At 41.8% G+C, this 26,524-nt stretch overlaps 1 protein-coding gene across 1 annotated transcript in view; it reads left to right on the top strand.

Annotated features, from left to right (window-relative positions):
- SLC25A13 (solute carrier family 25 (aspartate/glutamate carrier), member 13) overlaps nt 1-26,524 on the top strand; it is a 148,801-nt gene that overhangs the window by 34,357 nt on the left and 87,920 nt on the right. Inside the window, exons 2-3 of the mRNA XM_015410953.1 lie at nt 16,086-16,139; nt 23,916-24,058. Coding sequence (XP_015266439.1) covers nt 16,086-16,139; nt 23,916-24,058 — 197 coding nt within the window. The remainder of the gene's footprint in view (nt 1-16,085; nt 16,140-23,915; nt 24,059-26,524) is intronic.

Raw genomic sequence — 26,524 nt, 5'->3', positions numbered from 1 at the left:
CCCCCCCCCAGCCTCTGCCTAGGGAAAGGGCAGTCTTTCCCTGCAGTGGGAACCAAAGCAGCTGACATCATTCTCCTCTCCCCCATATGATCCGCACACCTACCCTATGAGGTATGTTAAGGTTGAAAGTGTGTGAATGGTCCATAATTCCCCAGGCAGCTTTTAAAACATGAACCTGGGACCTGCACACCATCTGTGGCAGTAATGGGGTGACTGCTGGCACCTTTAATATCATTTTTTGCCTTGAGGTATTCTGCTTGTGGTGTGATCTGTCTTCTTTGTGGTGTGGCGTGATTGTGTTATTGGGTTTGTTTCTTTTAAAGGGGAAGTGATGTGTTGTGAGTGAGGACATATGTTACCTCAGAATACAGTAGTTCCCATATGCAACTGAAAATTCCAACTGCCTTGTGGGGAGGGGGAGTTTGAGGTGTGGAATGGAGTGAAGTCCAATCAGCTTCCATATGCAAAAGACCTTGAAATGCTGGGTGGGACTGCACAAAGCAGCCAGTCAACCCAGCCAGTGTCTTCTGAGTGGCAGTTCTTCCGGTCAAACACTAAAGGCGGGCATTTTAGAACGTTGGTCCCCACTACTGCTTTATTATAAGGGAGAGATTCTACATAGTGGCAGTTTATCTTGAAAGAACTCTTTAAACTGGGGGAATTGTCTTATTGCCTACTTAGCATAACTACCTTTTCTTTTTTTTAATAGTGACAGTTGCTTTCTTTGTTTCTGTTTGTGTGTGTGTGTGTGTGTGTGTGTGTATCAACTGAAATGCCAGAAAGAAAAACTGTTTAGTGAATTATTCTCATTTCCTACCCTAAAAGTGTTGTAGCCATGTATTCTTGTGCACATTTGAACATAGCACTACACTGAGAATATTTAACCTGCAGTTTAGATACTTTCAAATCCCTTACATTGAAGATTTAGTGGTGAAAACCTTATTACTGCATTTGACTTGGGAACCAAAGAAAACTTGATGTCAGAAGAATACTAGCCACTGTCAAGCCCCAATAATAATCCAGTCAGAAGTTCTTAGTCTAGTGATACTTTCAAATATTTTCAGACTACACAACGTCTTTGAGCATTCACTCTAGGAGTGAAATCTGGGAGTCTGCCAGACTCCCAGAGGCCTTTGTACAATACATCTTCTGATTCTTCCATCTTCCATGTACACCAAAATAAACTGGTGAATGCTGTAAAGCACACAACCATGGAACAAGTTAACACATGGAAGAAGCTGAGAAGTTTGTTTCAACTTTTCTGAAGGCCATGAAGCTCCAAGTCCAGAACTTTTCAGACACTGATTCTGATCAGAGAAATGAAAATGCTAGAATAACTTAAGATGAAGAGTTTGTCATGTAATGCAATGTAGCAGGATATAAATACAGTTTATTAAAATGGATATAACCCTTTGTCCCTACTATTCCAAGCTTGTTGGGCTGGTCGGTCTAACCTAACACACAGGGCTGTTGTGAGGATGAAATGAGGACATGAGAACCATATATGCTATCCTGAGCTCCCAGTGGGAAAGACAAAGTAAATATTTATTGAGAGTTTTTTTTAAAAACCCCCACAAGCGATTCATTTGCTTAGATGTATTAATAGGATTTCCAATCTATGGGTATGATATACCAGTGAATATTTTATGTACTTAAATATGTATATGCTGCCTTTCTGACCATCTGTGATGGGTCCAAAGGGGTTACAATTAGCCAGGACCAAACAGGCAATACTCAAAATATTTAGAACATGATAATGACTATGAACAGTCAGACATAGAACAACAGACAGAAGCCTCATCTTCTGTCAGAAGCCTTCTTAAACAGGGAAGCTTTGTAGTACTTCTAAAGCCTGCCTAATGTAGAGATAGAAGACTTCTGGAAGCTTTGAAACCATGGGGGGGGGGCAGCATTTCCTTGTTTGAGGTGGAGCAAGGACTGAAATTTTTGGAAAAAATTGCAATGTATGCAGTACCTTATTATCAGTCCTAAACACCATTCATAACTTAGCATATTTATAAAACCACAACATATAAATGCATTAGATTCAGGTGTTGGTCTAAAGCAACAGAACATTGTTTGAATCCAGTGGTACCTTTAAGACTAACAAAAGTTTAATTCCGGGTATAAGCTTTCGTGTGCATCTGAAGAAGTGTGTATGCACACAAAAGCTTATATCCAGAATGAAACTTTTTTGGTCTTAAAGGTGCCACTGGACTCAAACTTTGTTTTACAAATGCATTAGTTTTTACTGGCAAAATTACAAATATATCTGTATGTTAGAGAGAGTGCAGCAAAATTTAATATGGGAAAATATGGCAGGGGAAAAAATACTGCGGTAACATACCTATTTACACAAAAGTAAAATCCATTTAGGGCTGCAGTTTTAGGGTGCAGCAGCTCACAGCTCCATCACTTATGTATACAGTTATACATAATTCTACATTAAAGTAGTAATGTAAGTTTGAGTTTGATGAGAAGATATCGTGCGTATGTCCATTTTCCCAAGTCTTTCTCTCCCCTCCCCCAAAGTCAACCATGCCTGCACAAAATGTCTATTTCCACTCACACCCTCTCTCTAAAAATTGCCAGAATTTTACATTTAAAAAACCCTATTATATCTGAGCTGGGTTTTGTGTTCATGTTCATTTTGGCTTTCTGAATAAATAGAAAGGATTGGTAGCTTTTCTGTTGCCTAGTAGCTGTGGGCAGATACTTGAAGTGGTATTTCCGCTCCTTATGACTCTCAGCACTACCCTGAACACGCCCTCTCCCTCTGGCAGAATGGAGAACTTAGCCTGAATCCTTCTGTTCCACATGTAAGTGCCACAGGTAAGCTAGCTATGATGAGGGAGAGCCATAATCAGGGTCTTCTAAAACCAACATGGGCTGAAACTGGATTGGGGAAGCAGTGCTGGGATGTTTAATGCTTTCTCCCAAGCCAGGTTCCCAAATTAAATCACATTTTCCTCATCTGTGGAGGGGCAGAAACATATAGGTTCTGTGTGAGTCCTGTGTATTTTCTCCAAGGTCATATGGGGAATGCCAGGAGGCATGGGTGCACAGAATGATTTTAATTGGAGAAAAGTGCTGGGGGGGGGGAAGGATTAAGCACCCTATGTCACTTCCTATGCCCAATTCTGGCACCCCTGCAGCTGCTTTAATCTTATCTCGCCCCCCCCCCTCCAGTAGATGTTGATTGTGATCTTCAGTATCAAGTTTGGCTATGAAAGGATAGCCTATGAGCATGTTTTTTGACTAGGAATGTGACTAAAGGAGAGTACTTAAAGCATCTGGATTTCCCTTGTACATTTTATCTATACATTTATCCATAGAATGTTATGCTTAGAGCAAAATATATTCCAACAGCTTTCTCAGTCTCTCAATGCTCAACTACAGCTGGGTATTTCAAACTGATACGTGGCATTCAGCACCCTCCTCTGACTATTACCTACCCTGCCCCTTTGCTACTAGTAGCATAATCTCTTTTGTCCTAAGTCCTTGTGTCAAGTTTTTATTTCTTCTCCGGCCAACCGTTTTCTTCCCTTGCAGAAGCTGCACCAGTAGTCTGAATTCTCCCTCCCCCATGAGTTAAGAGTGTCTGTGAATATTCCATGACATCACATCAGTTTAACCTATTGGGCATTTCTTTCTAGTTCTTTTCTTGGGCAAAATTATATCTTAAGAATTGGCAGCTGCCGTAGTTCTGGAACCTTACAGTTAGTAAGCATAGTAATGTATAATTACATTACTGCTGAATACGCACTACACTAAGCTGTGCTTGATGGCTGTCAGGAAGATTTAGCAGGTGCAGAATGTACTGGGCAGCGTCCTGATGCGGATGGGATGCTGGGAGCATTTTATTCCAGTGTTCCTGCATCTGCACAAGTTTTCTGCTTGTCGTCCTGGAGTGGTTCAAGGTACTGGCTTTAATCTATAAAGCTCCAAAGTTTCATACCCTTGTTGTGCCATAAATGTCCAGTTTCCATGGAAAGGTATTCTTCGTGACTGTCTTATCAGAAGCCCAGTTAGCAGTGCCATCCTAAACAGAGTTAAACCAATGGGTTTAGAAAGGTATAACCCTGTTTGGGAGTAAGTTGCCAGTCTTGTTTCTTATTCCACTGACTGTCCCGAATGACCCCAGTAGTTTGTTACTAACTTTTACCTGGCATGAAGAACAAAGGACTTACTAGGATTGGCTTTGTATTGCCACATTGCTGTTCACTGCCTGCTGGTGCCTCTTCTTCCCTTGAATTCCAATCATTTCAGTAGTGCTTATCGTTTATCATCTCAGGCTCTGAGCACTTCACTGAATTTGAGGGATTGGAATTTGATTATAGTACTAGACTAAGGAAGGTGCCTAGTTAGCTATTAAGAAGAGCAGGTGATCCTTTTTACAGGATGGATGCTGCTATTCTGGACTTCAAATCCTCAGCCGCTTTATCGTTTCTCTGCCCTATTTGTCTGATCAGACAAATCGGAATATAGTACACTTGTCTGCGTTCTGCTTGTAAACCTGCTGATTGCATTTTTGTGACACAGTTCTGGCTGCATCAGTTCATCACTTTATACCGCAATCAAGGTTCTTAACTTGGACTCTGACAGTGCTGGGGGGAAAAGGACAAGTGCTATCCATTCAGAAGAAGATCCTGGCAACCAGTTGCATTTGGGGTTAAGCAGAAGATGGGGAGACAGGTATACACTGTTGAGTTTTGTGCATCTGTTTTAAAAAACCCTGAGGCAGGATAAGAGCATGTAAGCCACCCCAGGCTACATGGAGGAAAGGCAGGATAAAAATGTAGGAGACCCAAAACCACCCTTGGATATTTGTCCACAATAGGTTTTCTCCCCCAAGAAGTATGAGCTAGCGCCTAGTGCAACAAAGCTTTTATAGTGATTGCAACACAGATTCAGGAAAGTTCATTATAATACAATATACTAAAGAAGATCGTGGCTTTATATATCCTTGTAACGATTCCTTGTTTCTGTGTGTGTGTGTCTCTTTAAAAGTTTGGTTGCATAGCTGTGATAGATAGACTAGAGTGGTTGAGAGAGGCAAGTGTGGTATGATTGGTGGTTGACAGAGAGGGGGAGAGGTTTTGGAAGGGAATCTGGTTGGATGAGTATGTGAGTCAGTCAGGAGTTTCAGTTAGATGTTGACAGTTGATGTTCAGTTAGACAGGGAGTCTGTGTTGAAGCAGTTATAAGCTGACAGCTGCGGTTGTTCAGTGAGACAGAGAGAGAAAGCTGAAAGTTGAATATTAGGAAACAGTAAAGTAAAGTTTAAGTGACCAAAAGTTAAAGGAAAGTCTGAGAGTCATAACAAACTGTAGTGAAACAGTGAACACATATGGCATTGAGATAAACAGGTGTTACAAAGTTACATGAAAAGATCCCTGTCAGTGAGGGAGAAGATTGTGTGTGATACCAAAGCAATTGTTCATCATTGACACATTACTAGTTACATTGTACCACCCTCTTATTTAGTATTTATTTCAGTAAATCCTCTTTTATCAAAGTTTATACCAGCTCTGAATGACATACTTCCCAGGACCACATAGTTCCTCGTGAGCCTTGAACTCGGTCTACCAAACCAGTAAGAGCAAAAGTAAAAACATAAAGGTTTGGAAATCCTTAAAATTTCCTGGTGGCAGCAGATTCTACCCCGTTAAACAAAATATAGAGAACTTTTAAAGTGAAACTAGTCCTCTCCAATAAGGAGGACGTCACAATCCTGAACTGTAAAAAGCAAATTTAAGAACCTGTTCCGAAGTACTGTTTCTACAGATATTCTTGCATTGCTGATACTGAAACAGGTTCTGTTGAGTACAGAATGGGTTCTGTTGTTTGTTGAAGTGGCTTTCTGTGTTCCATGGAATCTTGGAGCTGTCCCCAGTCCTGATGTGCCTCACCCAGCCTAGCCATCTAGAATGCGGAAACTGCTACCTTTGTATTGGGCACATGGCACAAATCTGTCTCTTCTAGGAATTGCTGTGCACCATGGAGTGTCACTGCTTCGCTACATCAAGCTACCTTGTTGTGGCTTGTGATTTTGAGGGAATGCTGCAGTCTGGGCAAGTATTGGAGTTGGTAAACCATGACCCAAATAAATATTGGATCCAACTTTGCATAGGTATGCCCTCTTGATTTCCATCTGAAAGAATTCTCTGAAATTGGTGTAACTTAATCATGCCTTGCAGTTGGCTGCTGCTGCTTTTAGTTATGGGTCTTCTATCTATTCTTCCATTCTGATTGTTTCCATAGTTGGGGAATTTGGCATTAAAGGAAAAATGCCAACTGATTTAGCGCTGGACTCCCATATCTAGTTGGGCTCTTTTATAAGACGTTGAGTGGGTGTTGGTAGAGAGGCAAGCTCTTTTGGGTGTGTGTATAATTTATTTAGTTGTTACAGATTTCATGAATTTAGGTCCAGTCTGTGATAGAGAGCACAGAGCCTTGTGAATGGATTCTTGAGCAAATAACTGTTTTAGGGCAAGATTATGACACTTAGGACAGCATGTACACTTGGATAACACACATTTTCAAGCTAGCTACCCCACAATTGTTCGTGCCATTTTAGTGAGTTTTAGAAGGAGGAAAGCTACCAAACATCATTAACCCCGCACAACTAGCATCCAGTAAGTAGACTGGAAGCATGTACTTTCCAATTCGCTGATGCCTCTTGCTGCACAATATGTAGTTCTAATGAGTAGCATGTGGCTAAAGTGATAGAATGTTCATTGAGTGCTTTTCCACAATAGGAATTTCAACTGTTCTTTGAATTTCTTACAAGATAAAGTTATGTATCCTCCAACATTTATTTTATTTATTTATTTATTTAAATTTATAACCCGTCCTCCCCGCGAACATTAATATGTCTGGACCAGTGTTCCCTCTAAGCTGAGTTAATGTGAGCTAGCTCACAGATCTTCTTCGTAGTCTCTGTGCATCACACCCTTGGGATACACTGCGCCTGCGCTGAACCTTCTCGGTACCGATAGCTAGCAAATAGGGATTTTCGCGCCTCTCCCAGGTCACGCGCCGACTCCACTGCGCATGACCAAGGAGGGGCATGCAGATCTTTTCGAACCAGACGAGAAAAAACAGGGCAGCTCGTCTACACTTGGCCCTGATGGAGAAGGCACTATCTCCACAGTCCTCTTCACCGTTGGACACGTCCGGGCACGCCTCGATGTCCACCTTGGCTGCGGACACTTGTCCTCCCGTTCCGGGATCATCGACGTCGACGGTCGCAATCGATGCTTCGGCACCGAAACGATCGACGCCGATAAAGGACCACCCCGTACCTTCCAAGATCCGGAAGCAGGGCAAAGACTCACAGCAGTCGAAGAAACCTAAAACGGACAAACCCAAAGTCCATAAGGTTTCGGCTAGTCAGGGTCGAGATCCCACGCAAGAACCTCACCCGATCGGTTCGGATCTCGACATCGACCTTACTCAACAGACAAATCAGTCGCAATCTGATATGTCGAGCCGTCAATCCTCTCATGCCTCCCCAGAACGTGGAGTCGAGGATCGGCACCGACCAACTTCTCCTCCCCTGACTTGGGATGAGAGGCAATGGCATTATTTGTACGGGAATCGATACCCATACCCTTGGGCACTCCCGATACCACCCCCACCTGAATGGGATCGTCAGTCGGTGTCATCCCGCATTTCGCGCTTTCAAGATCGACCATCGGTATCGAAGCAGTCGATACCGACGCATCCACCAGACCCGGTTGTGCCCCCGATTAACACACCGGCACCGTCTCAACCTGAATTACTCGAATCATCTCCAGAACCATCCAATGTATCCTCCGATTCAGATGGCTTTTCTGAACATATCGAGGATGTAGATGCACAGCCCACCTCGCAAGATGTGGAAGCGGATTTACCTATTTCTCCATCAGAGGATGTTAAGTCTTATGGAGATTTTATTCAACGCATGGCATTAGATCTATCTATGACTCCTACTCTCGTTGCCAGTTTTGTGGATGATAACGTTTTTGACATTATGCACTCTAACACTTCGCCCTCCGTGGCTCTACCAATGACAAAAGTTCTCTTGCAAACTACCAAGGACTTTTGGACTCGTCCAGCCTCCATTAATGTCTCTAATAAGCGTCTGGATCACATGTACAAGGTCCAGGAATCAGGGGCTGAGTTTTTATACACACATCCTAAGCCCAATTCTTTGGTCGTTTCCTCGTCCACGAAAGGAAAAGCGAGCCACTCTACTCCATCAGACAAAGAAGGAAAAAAGTTGGATTCGGTTGGTAGAAAATTCTACACTGTCGGTGCAATGGGCATTAAAACGGCGAACTATGCCGCCTGCATGGGCCGTTATCAATTCAATTTATGGAAGCGTTTGAATGATTTCCTCCCGCACGTGCCCAAAGAGTGCCAACCTCAGATTAAAAGGATTCAGAATGAAGGGATGGTCTTGGCTAGACACCAAATTAGTGCTGCCAAGCATTCCCTGGAATCCGCTAGTAAGACTCTAGCAACCTCTGTAGCGTTACGCAGACATGCCTGGCTCCGCTCTTCATCATTGCCATATGACACCAGATCCTCGGTGGAAGACCTTCCCTTTGAAGGTTCTGGATTGTTTAGCTCCACCACTGACACGGTTCTGCAGGAAATGGATAAGAGTATCAAGACGTCCAAGAGTTTGGGGATCTCCCCCACGACCAAATACTCGAAATCCAAGCAGTGGCCTAGGCAACCTTGGTCGACCAGGCAACCGTACAACAAATCACCTACGGATCAATGGCAAAGACCTCCCTCTCAGTCACGGTCTTTTCCCCCGAAAAATAAGGGACAATCGTCCGGTGCCTATAAGTCGAAATTCCCTAAGAATCCCAAACAGGGACTTTGACTTCAACCTTACTGCTCAGACTCGCCTTGCACCCTTCCTGCACGCATGGCTCGCCATTTCTACGGACAAATGGGTGCACTCTATAATAAGAGATGGCTATCTCATAGAGTTTTCTCTGACTCCCAAAATCTCCCGTTTTATCAGAACCCCGGCGTCTCCTGCCCTGCTACAGGAGGTACAATCGCTGACACAAAAAAACGCTATAGAGAAAGTCCCGATGGCGGATTGTTGCCGCGGGATTTATTCCAAATATTTCACGGTCCCCAAGAAGGACGGAGGACTTCGTCCAATCATGGACCTTCGTTTTCTCAATCGGTTCATCATTTACAGAAAGTTTCGCATGACCACGTTGCAAAGCATTTTACCACTCCTGTCTCCAGGGACTTGGATGGTCACTTTAGATCTCAAAGACGCTTATTTTCACGTCTCCATCCATCCTCGTCACAGAAAGTTCCTCAGATTCGCAGTCGGGGAGGACCATTACCAATTCAAAGCCCTTCCATTCGGGCTCTCTACCGCCCCCAGGGTTTTTACGAAGGTAATGGTGGTTGTCGTCGCTCATCTTCGCCTTCAGGGCATTCAGATCTTTCCGTATATAGACGACTGGTTGATGGTGGCAGATTCAAGAGAATGTCTCCTTCAGCACATCACCATCACATTGTCGGTCCTATCCTCCCTTGGAATTCTGGTGAATTTACAGAAATCCATGCTGCAACCTGCAACTCGCGTGCAGTTCATAGGAGCTGTCATAGACTCCCTAGCCACTCGGGCGTACCTTCCTCGCCAACGGGCAGATACCATTCGTCTGGAAATTCAACGTTTGTTCCAGTCCAACGTGACATCAGCGGTCCACATTCAGCGGATCTTGGGTCTCATGGCAGCCACCACTTCCGTGATCGAATATGCACGCCTTCGCATGCGCCCGTTGCAGCTGTGGTTTCTAAAGAAATTTCGCCCTTCCATCCATCCTCCGAGCCTTCAACTGGTAGTGCCTCCGCAGGTCCTCGTCTCCCTGCAGTGGTGGCTCGTGGACACCAATCTGTTGGCGGGTGCACCGTTCCAACCGATCGTTCCCGTAATGTCCATCACCACAGATGCCTCCCTGTGGGGTTGGGGTGCTCATACAGACGACACTTGTGTGGGTGCTCCATGGCAACCCCTTTGGAAGAGTCATCATATCAACTATCTGGAACTGCTGGCCGTAAAATTTGCCCTCAGATCCTTACTCAGACAGGTTGTAGGAAAAGCTGTGTTGATTTTTACGGACAACACAACTGCGATGGCTTATATCAATCGCCAGGGCGGGACCGTGTCCAGGTCCCTTTGCAGGCTAGCTATGGACATATGGGAAGAGTGCCTTCATTGGAACATCACTCTCCAAGCTGCCCATCTGCCAGGAACTTTGAACCAACAAGCGGATTTCCTGAGCAGAGGGGGAGCATCGGACCACGAATGGGAGTTGAACTCAAAGTATCTCCTTCCTCTTTTTCAACATCTGGGACATCCCCACATCGATGTTTTTGCAACTCGATTGAACAAGAAGTGTCCCAGGTTTTGCTCCAGAGCGGGGTTGGACCCTCTGTCAATGGGGGACGGTCTGTTGATGTCGTGGGCTCACGACTTTCTATACCTATTTCCTCCGATTCCGCTGCTCCACAGGGTGCTTGTGAAAATACAACAGGACAAGCCCCATTGTCTCCTGGTAGCCCCCTGGTGGCCTCGGCAGGTGTGGTTTCCGACACTGCTGCGGTTAGCCAAGGGATCCTTCGTACACTTCCCGCAGGAGTTGGATCTCCTCCAAGCTCAGGAAGGCCAGGTCCTTCACTACGATCCTCTGAGTCTCAAGTTGACTCTATGGGAAATACGCTTTCAGTGATGGATGACCGTATCAATGAGGTCCTGTTGAATTGTCGTAAACTGTCTACTAGGACGTCTTACGCAAAGAAGTGGGATTTATTCCTACAGTACTTGAGTTCTTCCAATTTACCTCCTCCGCCAGTGGATTTGAGGTCTATTTTTGCGTTTATTTTGTCCAGAATGGACTTGGGACTCAGTTTTTCTTCAGTTAAGGTGTATTTAGCTGCGGTGTCAGCTTTTCATCCATCTATTGATGGGTTTTCAGTTTTCTCGCATCCTCAGACGAAACAGTTTTGTAAAGGTCTTATTCGCCTGTACCCTCCCCGTCGTTCTCCGACTCCGGCCTGGGATTTGGCTTTAGTTTTGCGGTTTTTGATGGGAAAACCCTTCGAACCACTGGCCACTTGCTCTCTAAAGTTGTTATCGCTCAAGACTGCGTTTCTGGTGGCCATTACTTCTGCTCGTCGAGTCAGTGAGTTGTCTGCTTTAAGGTGTGATCCACCATACTTGATTTTTTCCCCTCATGGGGTGTCGTTGTCTTTGGACATCTCCTTCTTACCGAAAGTCGTTTCGGAGTTTCATCTACGTTCAGATATAGTTTTGCCGTCATTTTTCCCGTCTCCTGCCAATGAAGAGGAACGGAAATTGCACTCTCTGGATGTTAAGAGGGCGTTGCTGTTCTATTTGGGCAGGACCAAGTCTTTTCGTCAGTCTCCTGCCTTGTTTGTTGCTCACAGTATGCCCTCCCTGGGGAAGAAGATCTCTTCCCAGACGCTGTCCAGGTGGATTGTGGAAGTAATCAAGCTATGTTACGCTTTGGCTAAGAGACCTCTTCCAGGTCAACTTCGCGCCCACTCTACAAGGGCGGTGGCGGCTTCCACAGCTTTCCTGAGAGGGATGCCATTGGAGGACATCTGCAACGCTGCGACTTGGGCTACTCCGCTCACCTTCGTGAAGCATTATGCCCTTGATGTCCGGTCTACTCGTCGTGTGGCGTTGGGTCGGTCTATTTTGCAGACGGCGCAGGTGTAGGGCCTCGGCCCCTCCTCCAGGTAAGAGTTATTGCTTGCTATTCTCCCAAGGGTGTGATGCACAGAGACCACGAAGAAGATAGACAGGTTGCTTACCTGTAACTGGTGATCTTCGAGTGGTCATCTGTGCATTCACACCACCCGCCCTCCTTCCCCTCTGCTCTCGGCCCTTCATCTTGTTTCTTTGAAGGCTGTTGGGCGGCGGTCAGAAGGAACTGGCGGGATCTGCGTGCCCCTCCTTGGTCATGCGCAGTGGAGTCGGCGCGTGACCTGGGAGAGGCGCGAAAATCCCTTTTTGCTAGCTATCGGTACCGAGAAGGTTCAGCGCAGGCGCAGTGTATCCCAAGGGTGTGAATGCACAGATGACCACTCGAAGATCACCAGTTACAGGCAAGCAACCTGTCTTTTTTTAGCCTCCAGGTCACACATTTTTGTCTTAGCTCAGGAAGGATGGCTCCAGAGCAATCTGATTTATGCAGTAGACAAATCACTTGCTCACAACTTTAATGCCAGTAGCTCACAAAGTACAATTTTTGCTCACAAGACTCCACAGCTTAAAGGGAGCATTGGTCTGGTCTCTTGGAAATATACCTGCTCAATATTGGGGTAGAAGAGGCCATATTCCCAGAAGAATAGCTTGGATGTTGGTTTGTGCTAAAAGCCATGATGAACAATAGAATGTGAATCTGTAATGCTGAAGGTTCATGGGCATAGGATGATATTCTCGCATAGGGCCAGATCATTCAAAGTAAGTAGGCATCTTCCAGGACTACTTCTCTCCATTGTTAGCTGTTTTGAGCAGGTCTCTGGAAAGAAAATATGTACAACATTTTCTAAATAAATAAATATAAATTGTCTACTTCTCTGTCACATGCTGTATACATGCATTTTTAAAAGTCTACACTAACTACAACAAATAGTGTTGTTAATGTTCTGACAACAACTTCAGATTGGACTCTTTGCCCTCTGAAGCAATATTAGCATGCAAATAAGTTGGTTGTAGAGGTCCAGAGTTTAAAGTTCAGACAATTTTATGGTGAAACAGTCATAAATCTACATGAGACCATTGTCTTCATAAACTACTAGAAGCTAAACTATGGCCCCGGCCACATGGGCTGGAAAATGCGGGGGGGAAACGTGGCTGTTTGCCCTAGGGCAAACTAACGCGCAACTGTGCGATCAGACGTCCGGTTGAGGTCCCGTCGAGGTCCCGTGGCTAGGGGGGAGGTGCCGATCACACCACAGGCAAAGAAGCGGGGCAGCACGGCAAACAGGGTTGTTGTTGGGTTTTTTTACTTTTTAAAACTGAAGTGTGCGCATGCTCCGTTGGGTGCTTGTGCGCATCCGTGGAGCCTTGAGGGGAAAAAAATCACCTGTTTGCGAGGGGATATGGGCGGGCGCCGGATGCCACCGGAAATGCGATCAGACGCCCGCCCTTGCCCCGCGGTTTCCGGAAACTAGTACCTTGGTGGTACTAGTTTTTTGCCCCGGATCTTCGGCGGGAAGCTTCGGGTGAGCCACGGGAGCTCTACGCTTCCCTGATGTGGCGGTGAGATCGCGCCCAGAAAGTCCGCCTATCTTCCGTCTCTGTAGTGTGGCTGGCTAATGCTTCGTGTGACCGCAGCCTATAATATCTTTCCTGATTTCGCATTGCAGAAGCGAAAGGACTACTTCTGTTTCTTTTTTGGTCCTTGGTGTTCATAGGCATAATACTGTTTCCCTTTGTAAGAGAGAAGCAGGATTATTGGCGAAAGCTGTGGATGGCAGATTTTTAAAAGGAATGTTGAGTGCATTTGAAACATTTTAGAAAGAAAGGATAAGTTTGATGTAAATGATGACTTGGTTTAACACAAAAGGTTTGCGATTCTAAACTACGTTTTATAGTACGAACTCGACTCTGCATGAGGACTTAGAATAGCTTCTCCTCAGGACTGCATATGCATCATGGTAGTTTACAAGCATGTACTCTTTGTTCCTATATGCATTTGCCAGAATGTTTGCATACAACTTGGGTATGTATAGACTTTGTAAATACAATCACATATGCCTTTTCAAGGTTCTGCTGTCGAAGCACAACATATTCATAGCCATTATGTACATACATAGGCTCTTCCAACTGTTATGCATAGAGCAGGAGAGAGGCTACCAAGTGCAGTTCTGCTCTTCTCCTATGTGCATAGGCTCCACTGGATATTCAGTCCCCATGAGGTTACTGTGAAAATTGTCCAGGATCCTCTAACTCAGGGGTGTCAAACATGTGGCCCGGGGGCCGGATCCGCCCCCCCGGAGGGCTTCTGTCAGGCCCGCAGCGGAACTGGTTGTCTTCTGCTTCTTCTTCCAGTTCTGCTGCTGCTGTGTCATTTTAGGCTTGCAGCTTACAGATACACACCTGAACAGCATACTCAAGATTGCAACAGCACAGACATTATAATTCAGAGCAAGAGGTGTCAGTTATCAGACACCATTAAATAAACAAAATATTGCAAGAGTGCTAATGTTTTAAGCCTGATTTTATTTTAAGTAAAAAAAAACCCTTTGTGTTTGTGTCCTATATAAAGTTTATATCTCCGCTACCTGGCATTACATTTTATGACACACATGGCCCGGCCCAACAAGGTCTCATTTATGTCAGATCCGGCCCTCATAACAAATGAATTCAACACCCCTGCTTTAACTGCTGCTTCATCAGTCACATCCTTGAATTGAATGTGCCTCTAGAGTGACATTGTTGCTTCGACAACTGATACAACATGGTTTTTAAACTGGACCTGTATCCATTAGTTCTCTCTCTCTCTGTTTACATGTGCACAGGTTACTTTTGACAACACAAAGGTGTCACAGGTGGATTTTTTGTAAGCTGCTTTTGACTTATTCATTTTAGAAAAGTGATCATTTCAGTTTAGTACAATAATATTTAATTTATTTTTAGGACATTTGAATATTTTGGGGAAGGACAGAGACTCAACGGTATTTAGAAAATTTGTTTGCCATCTCTTCCCAGACTGGCTTTAGGTTGTGCATAAAGTTAAAGCAACACAATAAAATTATAAAATCAGTAGCACCAAGAGTGGCTTGGGAGGAGAATCTTCATGGAATGCTGGAAAGTAAGGGAGGAGGCAGGCCTTCAAGTATCCCAGGTTGTATCCAGCCCCCAACAATATCCTGACTGCCGCAGTTTGGACCGGTTGAAATTTCTGGACAGTTTTAGCACGTGCTATGCATGTAGAAGGTCCCAGATTAACATGAACACAAAAAAGCTGCCGTATACTGAGTCAAACCATTGGTCTATCAAGGCCATTATTGACTACTTGGACTGGTTGTGGCTCTCTAGAGTCTCAAATGGAGGTAATTAATATTACCTAGTACCAGGGGTCATTTCGTAGAAAAAGAGCTAGGGGGACTCATTAGCATAACTCATTAGCATATGCCACACCCCCTGACATCACCGGAAGTGTGTCCTCCCCACAGCCGGTGGCGACCTCCAGCGGGCACCAGCAGGGAGCTCCAGGCCCCGCCCTCCTGCACCTCACCCGGGGGGATGGCGTCCCCCCGCGTCCCCCCCCAAATGACCCCTGCCTAGTACCAGATTCTTTTAAATGGAGATGCTGGGGATTGAACTTGAGACCTTCTGCTTGCTGAGCCACAGACACTTCTCCACTCCATTCATTAAAGCCTTGAGTAACATGTGTTGGCGAAGAACCTTTTTTGTGTGTCTGACCCTGAAGAGCTGCTGCTTGTCAGAGTGTACCATATTAAACTAGATAGACTTATTGTTGTATGGGTGAAAGGCAGCTTCATGGGTTTAACCTATTTTTTTCCTTCAGTGAAAGAAAAGGAACTTCCCTCAGTTGATTTGTGCATACAGGTGTATCCAGACATGTTACCCTTAAATGTATAACCCTTAAATGTAACTATTAAATGAAGTGATACATGATGATGGACATGTTCTGGAATGAGCTGATCTCTTATATGCTGAGGATGGGAAAAGTCACATGTCACCTAGTCATATGCTTTTATTTACTCAGAAATGTGGGCTATTGAAATGGAAATTAAGTCCTCCAGTTATCCACTGTTGTGATGACAAAACCTTCCACTTATTTAAAATAGTTCAGTAGCAATGCCAGGAAAAACATCAAATAATTGAACATAAATGTTAAGTATTTGTTTATTTCTCACATCAACTGCTATCTGGTTTATCTGAGGTGAACACTTAAAAAATTCCTTACTCAGTCTTTTGTTTGAATTATTCTTTCAAATGACATTTTGACATCTTTTGTATAGACTATGCATATTAATATAATTGTATTTACTTGTAGGTGGCTCTAACCAAGAGAGCGGATCCAACTGAATTGAAAACAATATTTTTAAAGGTATGTTAAAAGTAAATATTTTATCCTTTTTAAAGCCTGATTTTTTCATATCTTTAGCTCTTACTGCATTATTCATCTCTTGATAGTCTAGTTCTAACCATTAATCATTCACTGTATTATTACCATGTTAGATTTAAATACCACTATCAAAAATTGAACAATGCACTCCAAGAAGTCAAATACATTCTTGAGTGATTATTGTATAGACTCAGGGAAATATAACTATCTTGAAATTAAAAAGGTATCCCCCCCATAAAACAGAAATTTAGACATTTCTTAGACAGAAGAGGGGAAAAAAGATTCCCTTAAAATGTCTAGGTATTAGAACTAAAATCTATAACCATTTTAATTACCTGTTTCTTGGATGATATGATTCGTGGATGAAGATGGTACAGATATATTTTTATTCATGGAGTTGGTGGCACGAATGTCGACAGTGTGCACATTGCCTCTGCAAATACTTATCATGGAGGTGGTACAGATGTAACTCTAGCCAAATGCTAACAATTTGTTCAGCAATCAGAAGCAGGTTTTGGAATGGCATGTTCCCCCTCCCAGACGTTGTGCTTGTGTACCTGCTGTGTCCCTTATCAATACTTTGCTGCTCTATTCCACTGTTAATACGATTATTTATTTATTTGGACTTCTAGGCTACCCTTTCCTGGGAGCAGGGCTCAGGGTGGCTTACAACAGAAAGAGACAATAAATAATCTGGGTTAAGTTAAAACCAATAATAAAACACAGTACAGAATCAATAAATAAAACAGGCTATTCCAAGGTGACAAGGAATTTTGACAAAAAATTGCACTTCCCATAGCCTCCCAAGGGAGGGCAGGTGAGAGGGAGTGGGAGACCTGATAGTGCCAGACTACTTGCTTTCCCATCACTGTCCTTAACCAAATGCCTGGTGGAATGATTAAGGATGCTTCTAAACTGGGAGCTCATTAAATTGGTTTCTACATTGCAGTTTAAAACCTGTTGTGATGGACCACACATTAAAAACAGGTTTCATAGTGCAGCTAAATCAGAGAACCTGCAGGTAAAGAATTAACTTTTCCCTGGAAGGGAGAGTTTGAGTGACAGGCTGCTCCTCTTCTCTGATTGGCCAGCGTAGGCAGAGGAAAATATATGATCATCTGAGTGCTGAGGGAAGTGGTCAGTTGTCAGCCTGGAGATTACAGTTTAAAGTTGGAATCATTGTGAAGGCAGTCAGTGGGTTTCTGACAGAGTTTTGGAGTCAGTGAGTCTGACAAGATGAGTCAGACAGGTTCACCTGTAGAGTGAAAGAAAAAGACTCCTTGCCTTAACTGTAGTATTCCTAACCTGAGAAAGAATTTACCATAAGAATTCAAAGTCTAGGTGTCAATATAAGCTGAAGTCCGCTTTATTCAGACACCAGGACTGGGAGAGAGATTTGGCAAGAGTGATTGGAGTAGTGTGTGTAAACTCCTTTTCAAGGCAAAAAGGAATAGGGTTAATTCCTCTGAGGAGAAGATTAATCCATGCCCGGTGTCTCTGAGGGTTTAGCTCTGAGGAGGACCATAGTCTGTTGTAAGGGAAAACGGGTTTAAACAACTCAGGAAATAGAAATAAACTGTAATTTAACCAAGGAGTAAGTTAGGTTCACAAAGTCAGTGACCAACTCCAGGAAACCTGAACTGACATAGGAAACTCTCTGATGAAACATTGTTGCTGTAATTAAAATACTAAGTAAAACAACTAAGAACTTAGAATACCTGAAAATAAGCTTTAATGACATTTTGCCTGCTCAAAGAAGTGAATTCTGTATTATCAACAATTTTTACCTCAGCAATCCCAATCCCTGACTCACCTATTCAATCCCTGCCTGGTGAATAAACTTGTTCATTTGTTTTACTGTTACTGTTTCCAGTGATATTTCATAAGGGAAATAAAGAGGGCTCCTGCTTTCCCACAACAAGTTCCTTGGGCTGGGCTAAAAACAAATTATATTCTGTAGAACAGAAATCCTTTTAAAAACCTGTATTATTTACACACTACCAAGGGCTGCTTAGTCACAGCAGGGAATCATTCCACTAGCCCATTTGTGGTCTCTAAAGCTGTGTGTGAGAAGCATGGTGTCTTCACTGGACTTTGGACATTACATGATTTTGCCCATTGCTTTTGAGTAAGCCATTTTTGTCTAGTGCTTTACCCCCCATAAATATTCTCTTGCTAGAAGTGTTGGTAAAGCAAAATAGGTTTATGAAGATGAATTCCATCTGAGGTTTATGTTACTGCCCTTTCATCTTTTGGAATGATGTGAAAAAGCAGATGCAACAAAAAATAAAACTGTGGGGTGTAAGAATTTATTCATTTGGGTTGAGGAGTCTCAGAAGCTGGTATTCTGCTTTTACACATTAGTCATCTGGGAGGCTAAGATTTCTTCGATATTCTGTCTATGCCTGCATTCACTACAAGCTCCAATTGAACTCTGATTAAATTTCTTATCCGGGACAAAAACAGTTTGTTGCTGTGCTTGTGCTTCCTCCTTAGTCCTCCCACTGTCCTTTGTGTGCAGAGACATTCTCAGCTTGATTTTAAGATACAGTTTGTTGTGGTATCTGAATACAGGTGAATTGGAGCTTGTGTACCGGGAGTTAAAGCAAGCTTGTGTGGTGTATAGAATCCCAGTTTGTGAAGAGTAAATTCTATGGTGAATTGGGGCTTGCTGAAGTTGGGCAGTTGCATAAGCACATTTTATAGGATTTGGGCCTCCAGAATGCACTGCTCACATGCAATGAAGCAGCATCTCCAAGAGCTAGGTTAAGAGAGAAATTGTCAGTGGGCAGCTTACATGGAATAAGGGATAAAAATTAGAGAAGGTTGCAGATCTATTTCAATAAGAGATCAATCAGAGATCGACATGCAGATAACTAATGTCTAGGAACTGGCAGGTACAAAGCTCACTCCAAATCTGTTCACTCCACATTTTGTGCTAATTTATTACCATAGCATGTCTTAATGTGGTTGGATGTTCTTCCATCTCTGAGGCTAAGTAGATTAGGGTGTGGTGTTTTCTTCCATTTGGCTGGGAAATTTCCTGGGACATTCTTGCTGCTCAGAGCAGTTAGGAAGAAGGGTAAGATAAAAGTGTAAATCTGGCACGTATTTTTGAACAAGGCTGACAAAAATGCGTTTATTTTTGACATTTTTAATAGCATTTGCAAAAGAAACATAGTGTGTAACAAATACCTAAAACAGGAATAATTATTTTAGTTCTAGAACATCCTCCCACCAAGTTCACTTGGGACAGTTGTAACCGACATTAGGCTGAAATAGGCAATTAAATTTTTTTTGGGGGGGGGAAGAAAGGCAAATTACGATGCAACTAATGTAGCATATTATCACATCATTTCCCATTTAATTTAAACATGTTGCAATCAGTGTGAAATCCCTTGGTTATGTATTATTTGCTCTAGAGATACTTTACCCAATACTTTTAAAAAATTCAAGTATTATATTTGTATAGACTTAAATGGGTTTCAACTAGTTAATGCTTGAGTATTTAAAATATATGATTATCCAGTGTGAATTTTGAAGGAACTTACCAAAAAGCCATTAGGCATTATTGTGTAATATAAAATTCTCTGTGGGTATAATTATCAAAGTGGGGAAAAATACATGACTGCATAGAACCACCTTTTTGAAAGTCTTTATTCCCAAACTAATAGAATTGATGGTTTTTTCCCCTTTTGTCATGATAATTTTCCTGAGTAACACTACTTCATGTAACTCTCCTACCATAACCTAAGAGATTAGACTTCAGTCAAAATGAGCAAGCTGACATTTTCAAGGTCATTTTCTATATGTAGTGTGGGGGGTACGTGATTAGATTTCAAATACACAAGAATAAATCACAGTGGGTAGAAACAGGGGGACACTGAAACCTTGCGCTGCTTTCTATTATTGAGTGTCTTAGCAGGGGGCTATCCTGGAAAAAAAAATGAAACGTAGAGGTGTTGAATGGCTGACTTATTTGATTTGTTTCTCAGTAACTGTTGTGTTAAAAAGTTTTGCAGCCTAAGAGAAAGATTCTCTCTCACAAACAATTACATTGAAATTGATTGGTCGGTTTGCTGTAAAAGTGTGAGGCTGGAAATTCTGCTCAGTGTACAATCTACTAATCAGGCTTGTCATGACACTCCTTCTGCTGCTTATGTGCTCTTTGTGAAATTGGCTTTAATGTTGTATTTCTGGGTTTTAAAAAAAATTCTCCATATTTTGCTGTCATGGTTTTGTTGGTTGGATGGCTATTGGGCATGAATAAGACACATAGATTAAAATGTTAAGTGCCCTTTTAAAATAGCAACATTAAATTGCAACCAAGTGATAATTAAAATTCTAAACAATATAAATATGATATTGCTAAAGATTCAGGGTAGACTTGTTTCTTTAATAAAGCACTTGCCTGGAAAAAATTACTTTACCTGTATATATAAATCTATGGGCAGTTGGGGGGAAATCCCATATGCCCTCTAATTGTCAGAGAGAAAGCAACCCATATGTGCTGTCCAAAGATACATATTTATTTAAAATATTTATATCTCACCATTCCACAACACCCAAGGCAGCTTACAAAATATAAACATATATCGTTAAAAACATAACTGAAACTTATTCACGTTAAAACTGCATCAAGTATATCAAATTAAAACTGCAACTCCTGCAACTGATATCACCACTGGCTGCATTGGAAGTAATTCTGCTTTGTACCTTTAATGGAAGACTGTGGGAGCTTTCTTTACCATATTTAAGGCTCTTTGTCATGTTCTGCTGTGGCTGTATGGAATGTATACTGATGGCAGACTTCACTCTGTAGCAGATATTGCCCCATCATGCAGAGCATGAACAGACCCTTATTGGTTACTCGATGTGGATAATGATCTGTAGAGAATCATAGCAAATGTTTATTGGGATGTCTCAAAACAAAAATATGTCACAGCATTTAGTAATTTTATTTTCCTGTTCAGCTCACATCGTTTGCCATGATTGTCTGCCCCCCCACCCCATGCAGCTAGGGTAGAATTTTTCCCCAATCAGGCAAAAATTCTGGAGTTTTCCTTATGTGAGGAGCATCTGGAGTATAAGAAAACTATACATTGCTGTTATATTGGGGGTTGTTAACAGTGTCCTAAAAGGACAAAAATGTAGAACCATTTCTCTGTGCATTCTGCAAAAAAATGTAAACAAGGGATGACATTTCCCCAGGTGATCTCTTGAGTGGGTAGAACTAGTCACATGACACTTTGATGCCAAATCAATGTGTTTTGATATGGCTCTGCTTCTGTCTCAAGGCTAGTAATAGAAAATTGAAGTCAGACTTGAACACATGAAGCTGCATTATACTGAATCATACCATTAGTCCATCAAAGTCAGTATTGTCTACTCAGACTGGCTCTTCAAGGTCTCCAGTGGAGACCTTTCACGTCACCTGCTACCCAATTCTTAACTGGAGATGACAGGGATTGAATTTGGGACCTTCTGTATGCCAAGCAGATACTTTACTACTGAGCCACAGCCCCTCCCCTTAGCCTGCGTACCTAAAGGGTTTTAGACTACAAGAGAACCACTAATCCTGTTCTGTGTACTGATATACAAGATTGCATAAGAGTTAACACTTTCTCTATTGGCTGTTACAATCAACACCATTGTTATATGCACTTGAACAACCTACTAAAATGATTATTTCTGATTTTCTTAAAAAGATTAAAATCCTGGCAGTAATTCAACAAGTTAACTATTTAGAGGTGTGTTTTTAAGGCACAAGTTAGTAGTTATTTGCATACTCGATGATCTTAAAGCACTTATGTTCTCAGGGAGTATGTTTTAGGTATGGAGTTGCTAAATGTTGAATTATGTTTCTTATGACATGATCTGTAATGCAAAGTGCAAAGCCAAAGCTTACCAGTTCCTGTAGTAACATGAGTTTTCAAAACATTGGAGGTGTTTGTGATCTCTCTCCTCTGTCTCCCAATACTTCCCCCCCTCTTCTTTCTATTACAGTCCATTGACCTAGCTCACTGTTCAGAGAAAAACAGAAATGCCTAATGTAGTCTATGTGTCCCCTCCCCCTCCTTTGTAATACTATACAATTTCTTGGGTTCGGGCCAGTAAGGCATATTGAGGGCATTTTTATTACTGCTCTTCATATTGCTTTCTTCCCTTTCTGAAGTAATTTTAGTCTTCAAATAAAAATGGTTTTACTTCTGCTTTCACTTCTGTTTCTTTTCTACTTATACTCCCAAGAGGTAGATATTTGGGAGTAAAAAAGAGAGAGAATCTGAAAAATGTTGTCAGAGTCATGAAACACTAATGTTTTGCACATGTCTGCTAAGTATGAGTGGGCACAACCCTGCATTTATTAAATTCATACACGAGAAGGGTTATCTTCCATATTTCACAAGTTGTTCCACTGGTGTTATTTGGTGCATGACAACCAAAGACTCCAAGATACAGGCTTGATGCAGACATAGTTTGTAGAGTTAGAAGAGAGATGTAGACTCATGTATTTGTTGTTTTCCTAATCAACACTAACTTCAGTTGGCTGTGATGGCTAAATAATACACTATGCTTATGTTTGACTTTTGAATCAGAATTGAAAAACCTGTTTTAACTAGCTTCTGAACCTGGTACGGCAAGCAGGCATCAACAGTTGTTTGCTAGTTTGGAGATCACAGCATGTTATGAAGAGTCTAAAAATGATATCGGCAAAGTACCCATGCACATGGAGGGAATGTGTAAGACGTAGTTTACTTTTAGTCCTTCAGACCTTTGTTTGTCTGATGAGCCATATTAATTTCAGGTTTTCTCTTGATATTTTAAAGTGTGTTTATTCATATGACCATGTGTTTCACGGGTTGCTTAGGACCACTGTGGGGTACATTACATTGGTGTTGCTGTCAATGATGGAATATTTTTACTGTGTCAGACTGTTTATTTACAACCTTTGCCAATTAAAGCACATTAAAGAAAACTGCTCAAATATTCTGTTTTACAAAATCAGAATCTTAAAAGAATTGTCACGTTAATAAAACAAAGAAAAATAAGAAATGTTGATCCTTATCTGTTATTTGTTCTGTAATCTGTTGGGTTTATAACTGCAAATGGCCCCATTTAAAAACTGTACAGGAAGTTCTTAATGGGTTAGCAACCATCACATTTTTGGTTTTCTGGCCATCTTAATTTTTTGTGGTAAACCTCAAGGTATTTTCCATTTTGTGACTATTTCACAGAATGAATGCATTAAAAATATATAGGATATTTTTCTTCTGGAGTTGTTGATTTTATATGGTGTTTCTGTTCATTTAGTATAATATGTAGCCAAACTAAATTTTATGATGAAGAGCAACTGCCTGATCTTGAGCATTGCTGAAATACTTCTACAAAGGAACACACTTTGCATCAATGTAGAACTGCACTGTATACAGTGTACGGTACCTGTACACAGTGTTCTAATTAAAAATGGGCATAATTGGGAAGATAAAATACTATGGGACAGTGACCTTGTGAGCATACTGCAGTTTAGCTAGAACAACAGAGTGTACTTACCATCATCATAGTGCTGCTGTTTGTAAGCCTAGGGCAGCACTATCCTGGCTGTGTGTGCACTTCTACATTTATGGCACTGGATATGTACCTGATCAGCGACATATAATTTTTACTTTTGGCAGATAATCAGGTAGGCATTAAATCACAGCACTGTTGAAATATAAATATCTAATTCTCTTTCTCTCTGTCTTTTTTTTTTTGAAACAGTATGCGAGTGTTGAAAAAAATGGTGAATTTTACATGTCTCCTAATGACTTCGTTACACATTTCCTGAAGATGATACGAGATGGAGTACCCAATCCCTCCACAGTCCAGCTGCTTGGAGGTGTGGTGGATCAGACTAAAGATGGGTATGTACTGTGGTATTTATTTGAATTGCTTCCTTGCTAGTAGCTTTAGGAGATGGGAAAAGAATACACTGAGTGCGCCTTGCTGTTTACAATGTACTTGGAAGATGCTGTACTAACATCAAGTTTTTTTTCCCATCAGTGGAAATTGGTCCATCTCTGAATAACAAAAAGGAAGAAGTGTAGATCACAGTCCTTAGAACACAATTCATAAGGCACTGCACCAAATTATGTGTTTACCCTTCAACTGAATTTTAGGACATATTTTAATTGAACAAGCTATGCTTTGTAAACAATACACTTTTAACCAATACTGATAACAAGGATGTCCAATAAATACAGGACAAAACAGCTTTGCTAGCATGAGGGGATATTGGAAAAGACTTACTCTTGATTTATCATGACTTCGCAGGATATTAAATCCTAATGAAGCATTTGTAATAAAGGCTATAAATAAATAAAATGTATGAATGTGCATGTAACTGTGGTTGAACAGACTGCTGTGTGGATCAGTCATCCATAGGAATCAAGCATCAATAGGAAGTATATGATAAATAAACGCTAGCAAGAATGATAGCCATTGGACCCCTATGGCTTATGCTGAACAGCTGAGCAAGTAGGGTTTTATCTACTTCTATATAGGAAAACCGTTTATTCTTGAATTCTTTGTTTCTCCTTCTACACCCTTACTTCCCAGGCTGTGTTTCAGACCACTTTTTCTTCAAAATGTGTACCACTACCACAACAGAAAAATCCCGATATATTTTTACCCAGGTACTTCCAAGAATGTGACTTTTACCATTGCTGTGAATTCTGCCTTTTCTGCTGAGAAATCTGAAATTACGCCATGCCAATTTGTTGCTGCGTGCCAGTGGATTGCCTTGTCCAGTTGCAGCTTTAGGGGATGCCAGTCAGATAGCAGTATGCATTCTTAAGTTTTTTGTTTGCCTTTTGTGCAACTCTCTGTAGCTTTACTGTATTGGTACTACAGCAGAAACTGATCAGAATTCGTACTACATCAGAATCTGATCACCATCCATAATCTTTGTCTTGCCATTATGTGAGGATCAGATTTTTTTTTCCATTGGCAGATTTGTTATGAGGCTTTGCAGAGAGGTGTTCTGTGACCTGTTGTGGAGCTGTAGGAGAGCCATTTGGGTTACCCACTGGGGTGCCTGTTTACCCTACGACTCTAAAGAAATTTCCACCTCCTGCAAAGTACACTGCTGCTACTACAGGTGGTTGTTTCTGAAAATCCATACCTGGTTTTACTACAATTAAATCCTGTCCAATAAAATATGCAATTTCTGCCAATCATTGCTGGGATGCTAGTGAGTAATTCAAATTGCTATATGGCTTTTATTTTTAGAAACTGTAAACAGTTCAAAATAATGCTTTGAAATGGCAGTTTCTCCATTATTATTGATATATAAATTTATCTCTAATCTATTATTCCCTTCCCCCCAAAAAATCCCTGGTTGTTTAGATTGAAGTATAAAATAATAGGCACAGCTTACCCTGAGCCCCATTATGCTATTATGGTTAAATTGCTGATTTTAGTAAACCATTGTGGCTTTTGCATTTATTATGCTATGATGAAGATAATGATTAGTATTGCTAAATGTGCAGAAGAATGGATGGGAGACAGGAATTTTCAGGCGCAAGTGCTTTGGGTTATTTATGACACACTGGAAGTTAGTAGTAGTTAGGCAGTTAAAAGACACCTTTGGTTTTGCAGAATTGCCCTGGTTTGGTGCAGAAAGGCTAGGGGAGGGATAAAGAAAGGAGTGTGTCTCATGATATATAAAGTCAATGAATACTGGGCAGTTGCAGACGGCTGAGTTGTGTGTAATCAGGCACAAATGCATCTGCCTGCCTGCTGACTCAGTTGACATCAAGACCTACGTTTACCGATTTTACATATAAGAAAACCGGCACTGGGAGCCCCTCTGTTGGGATTATCTCAGGCGATTTCATTATATATGATAGCATGGTATAATATGCTCAATTGCTGTTTAATTGGGAGATGCAATGACTACTCAGGCATTAAATTTTAGGGGTTCCACTTCTGCTCTTTTCTAGAGAGAATCACTGTGTAGGAAAATCTATGGGGTGGATCCTAAGCACCATATGCTATGTGAAACTCATGTAACAGAACTTTACCTTTCCACTGCAGTGGGCTGCAATACCTGGAATTCTGTTTTGGGGTATTGGTGACCCTCTGTAACTGTGTTGTAGGCTTGCAGGTGATCTGCAATGGGAGGTGGGAATTGGGAAAAATGTTTTGTGAGCAGAATGAAGTGTACGATCCAACCCTCTAGAATTTCAGCTTGATCAAAACTGGTTTAAATATGTACATACCAATAATACAATGTCTTTTCCCCAAAAACCCCAGAAACTAGTTTTGCAAAGGTGCTGAAAACTCCTGTTAGAACATTTGAAAAATTACACAGAATTCTTACATTGAGA

Source organism: Gekko japonicus, unplaced genomic scaffold, assembly GCF_001447785.1.
Source record: "Gekko japonicus isolate JY-2015 unplaced genomic scaffold, Gekko_japonicus_V1.1 scaffold231, whole genome shotgun sequence".
Lineage (NCBI taxonomy): Eukaryota > Metazoa > Chordata > Lepidosauria > Squamata > Gekkonidae > Gekko > Gekko japonicus.
This window is presented reverse-complemented; position numbering and strand designations above follow the sequence as displayed.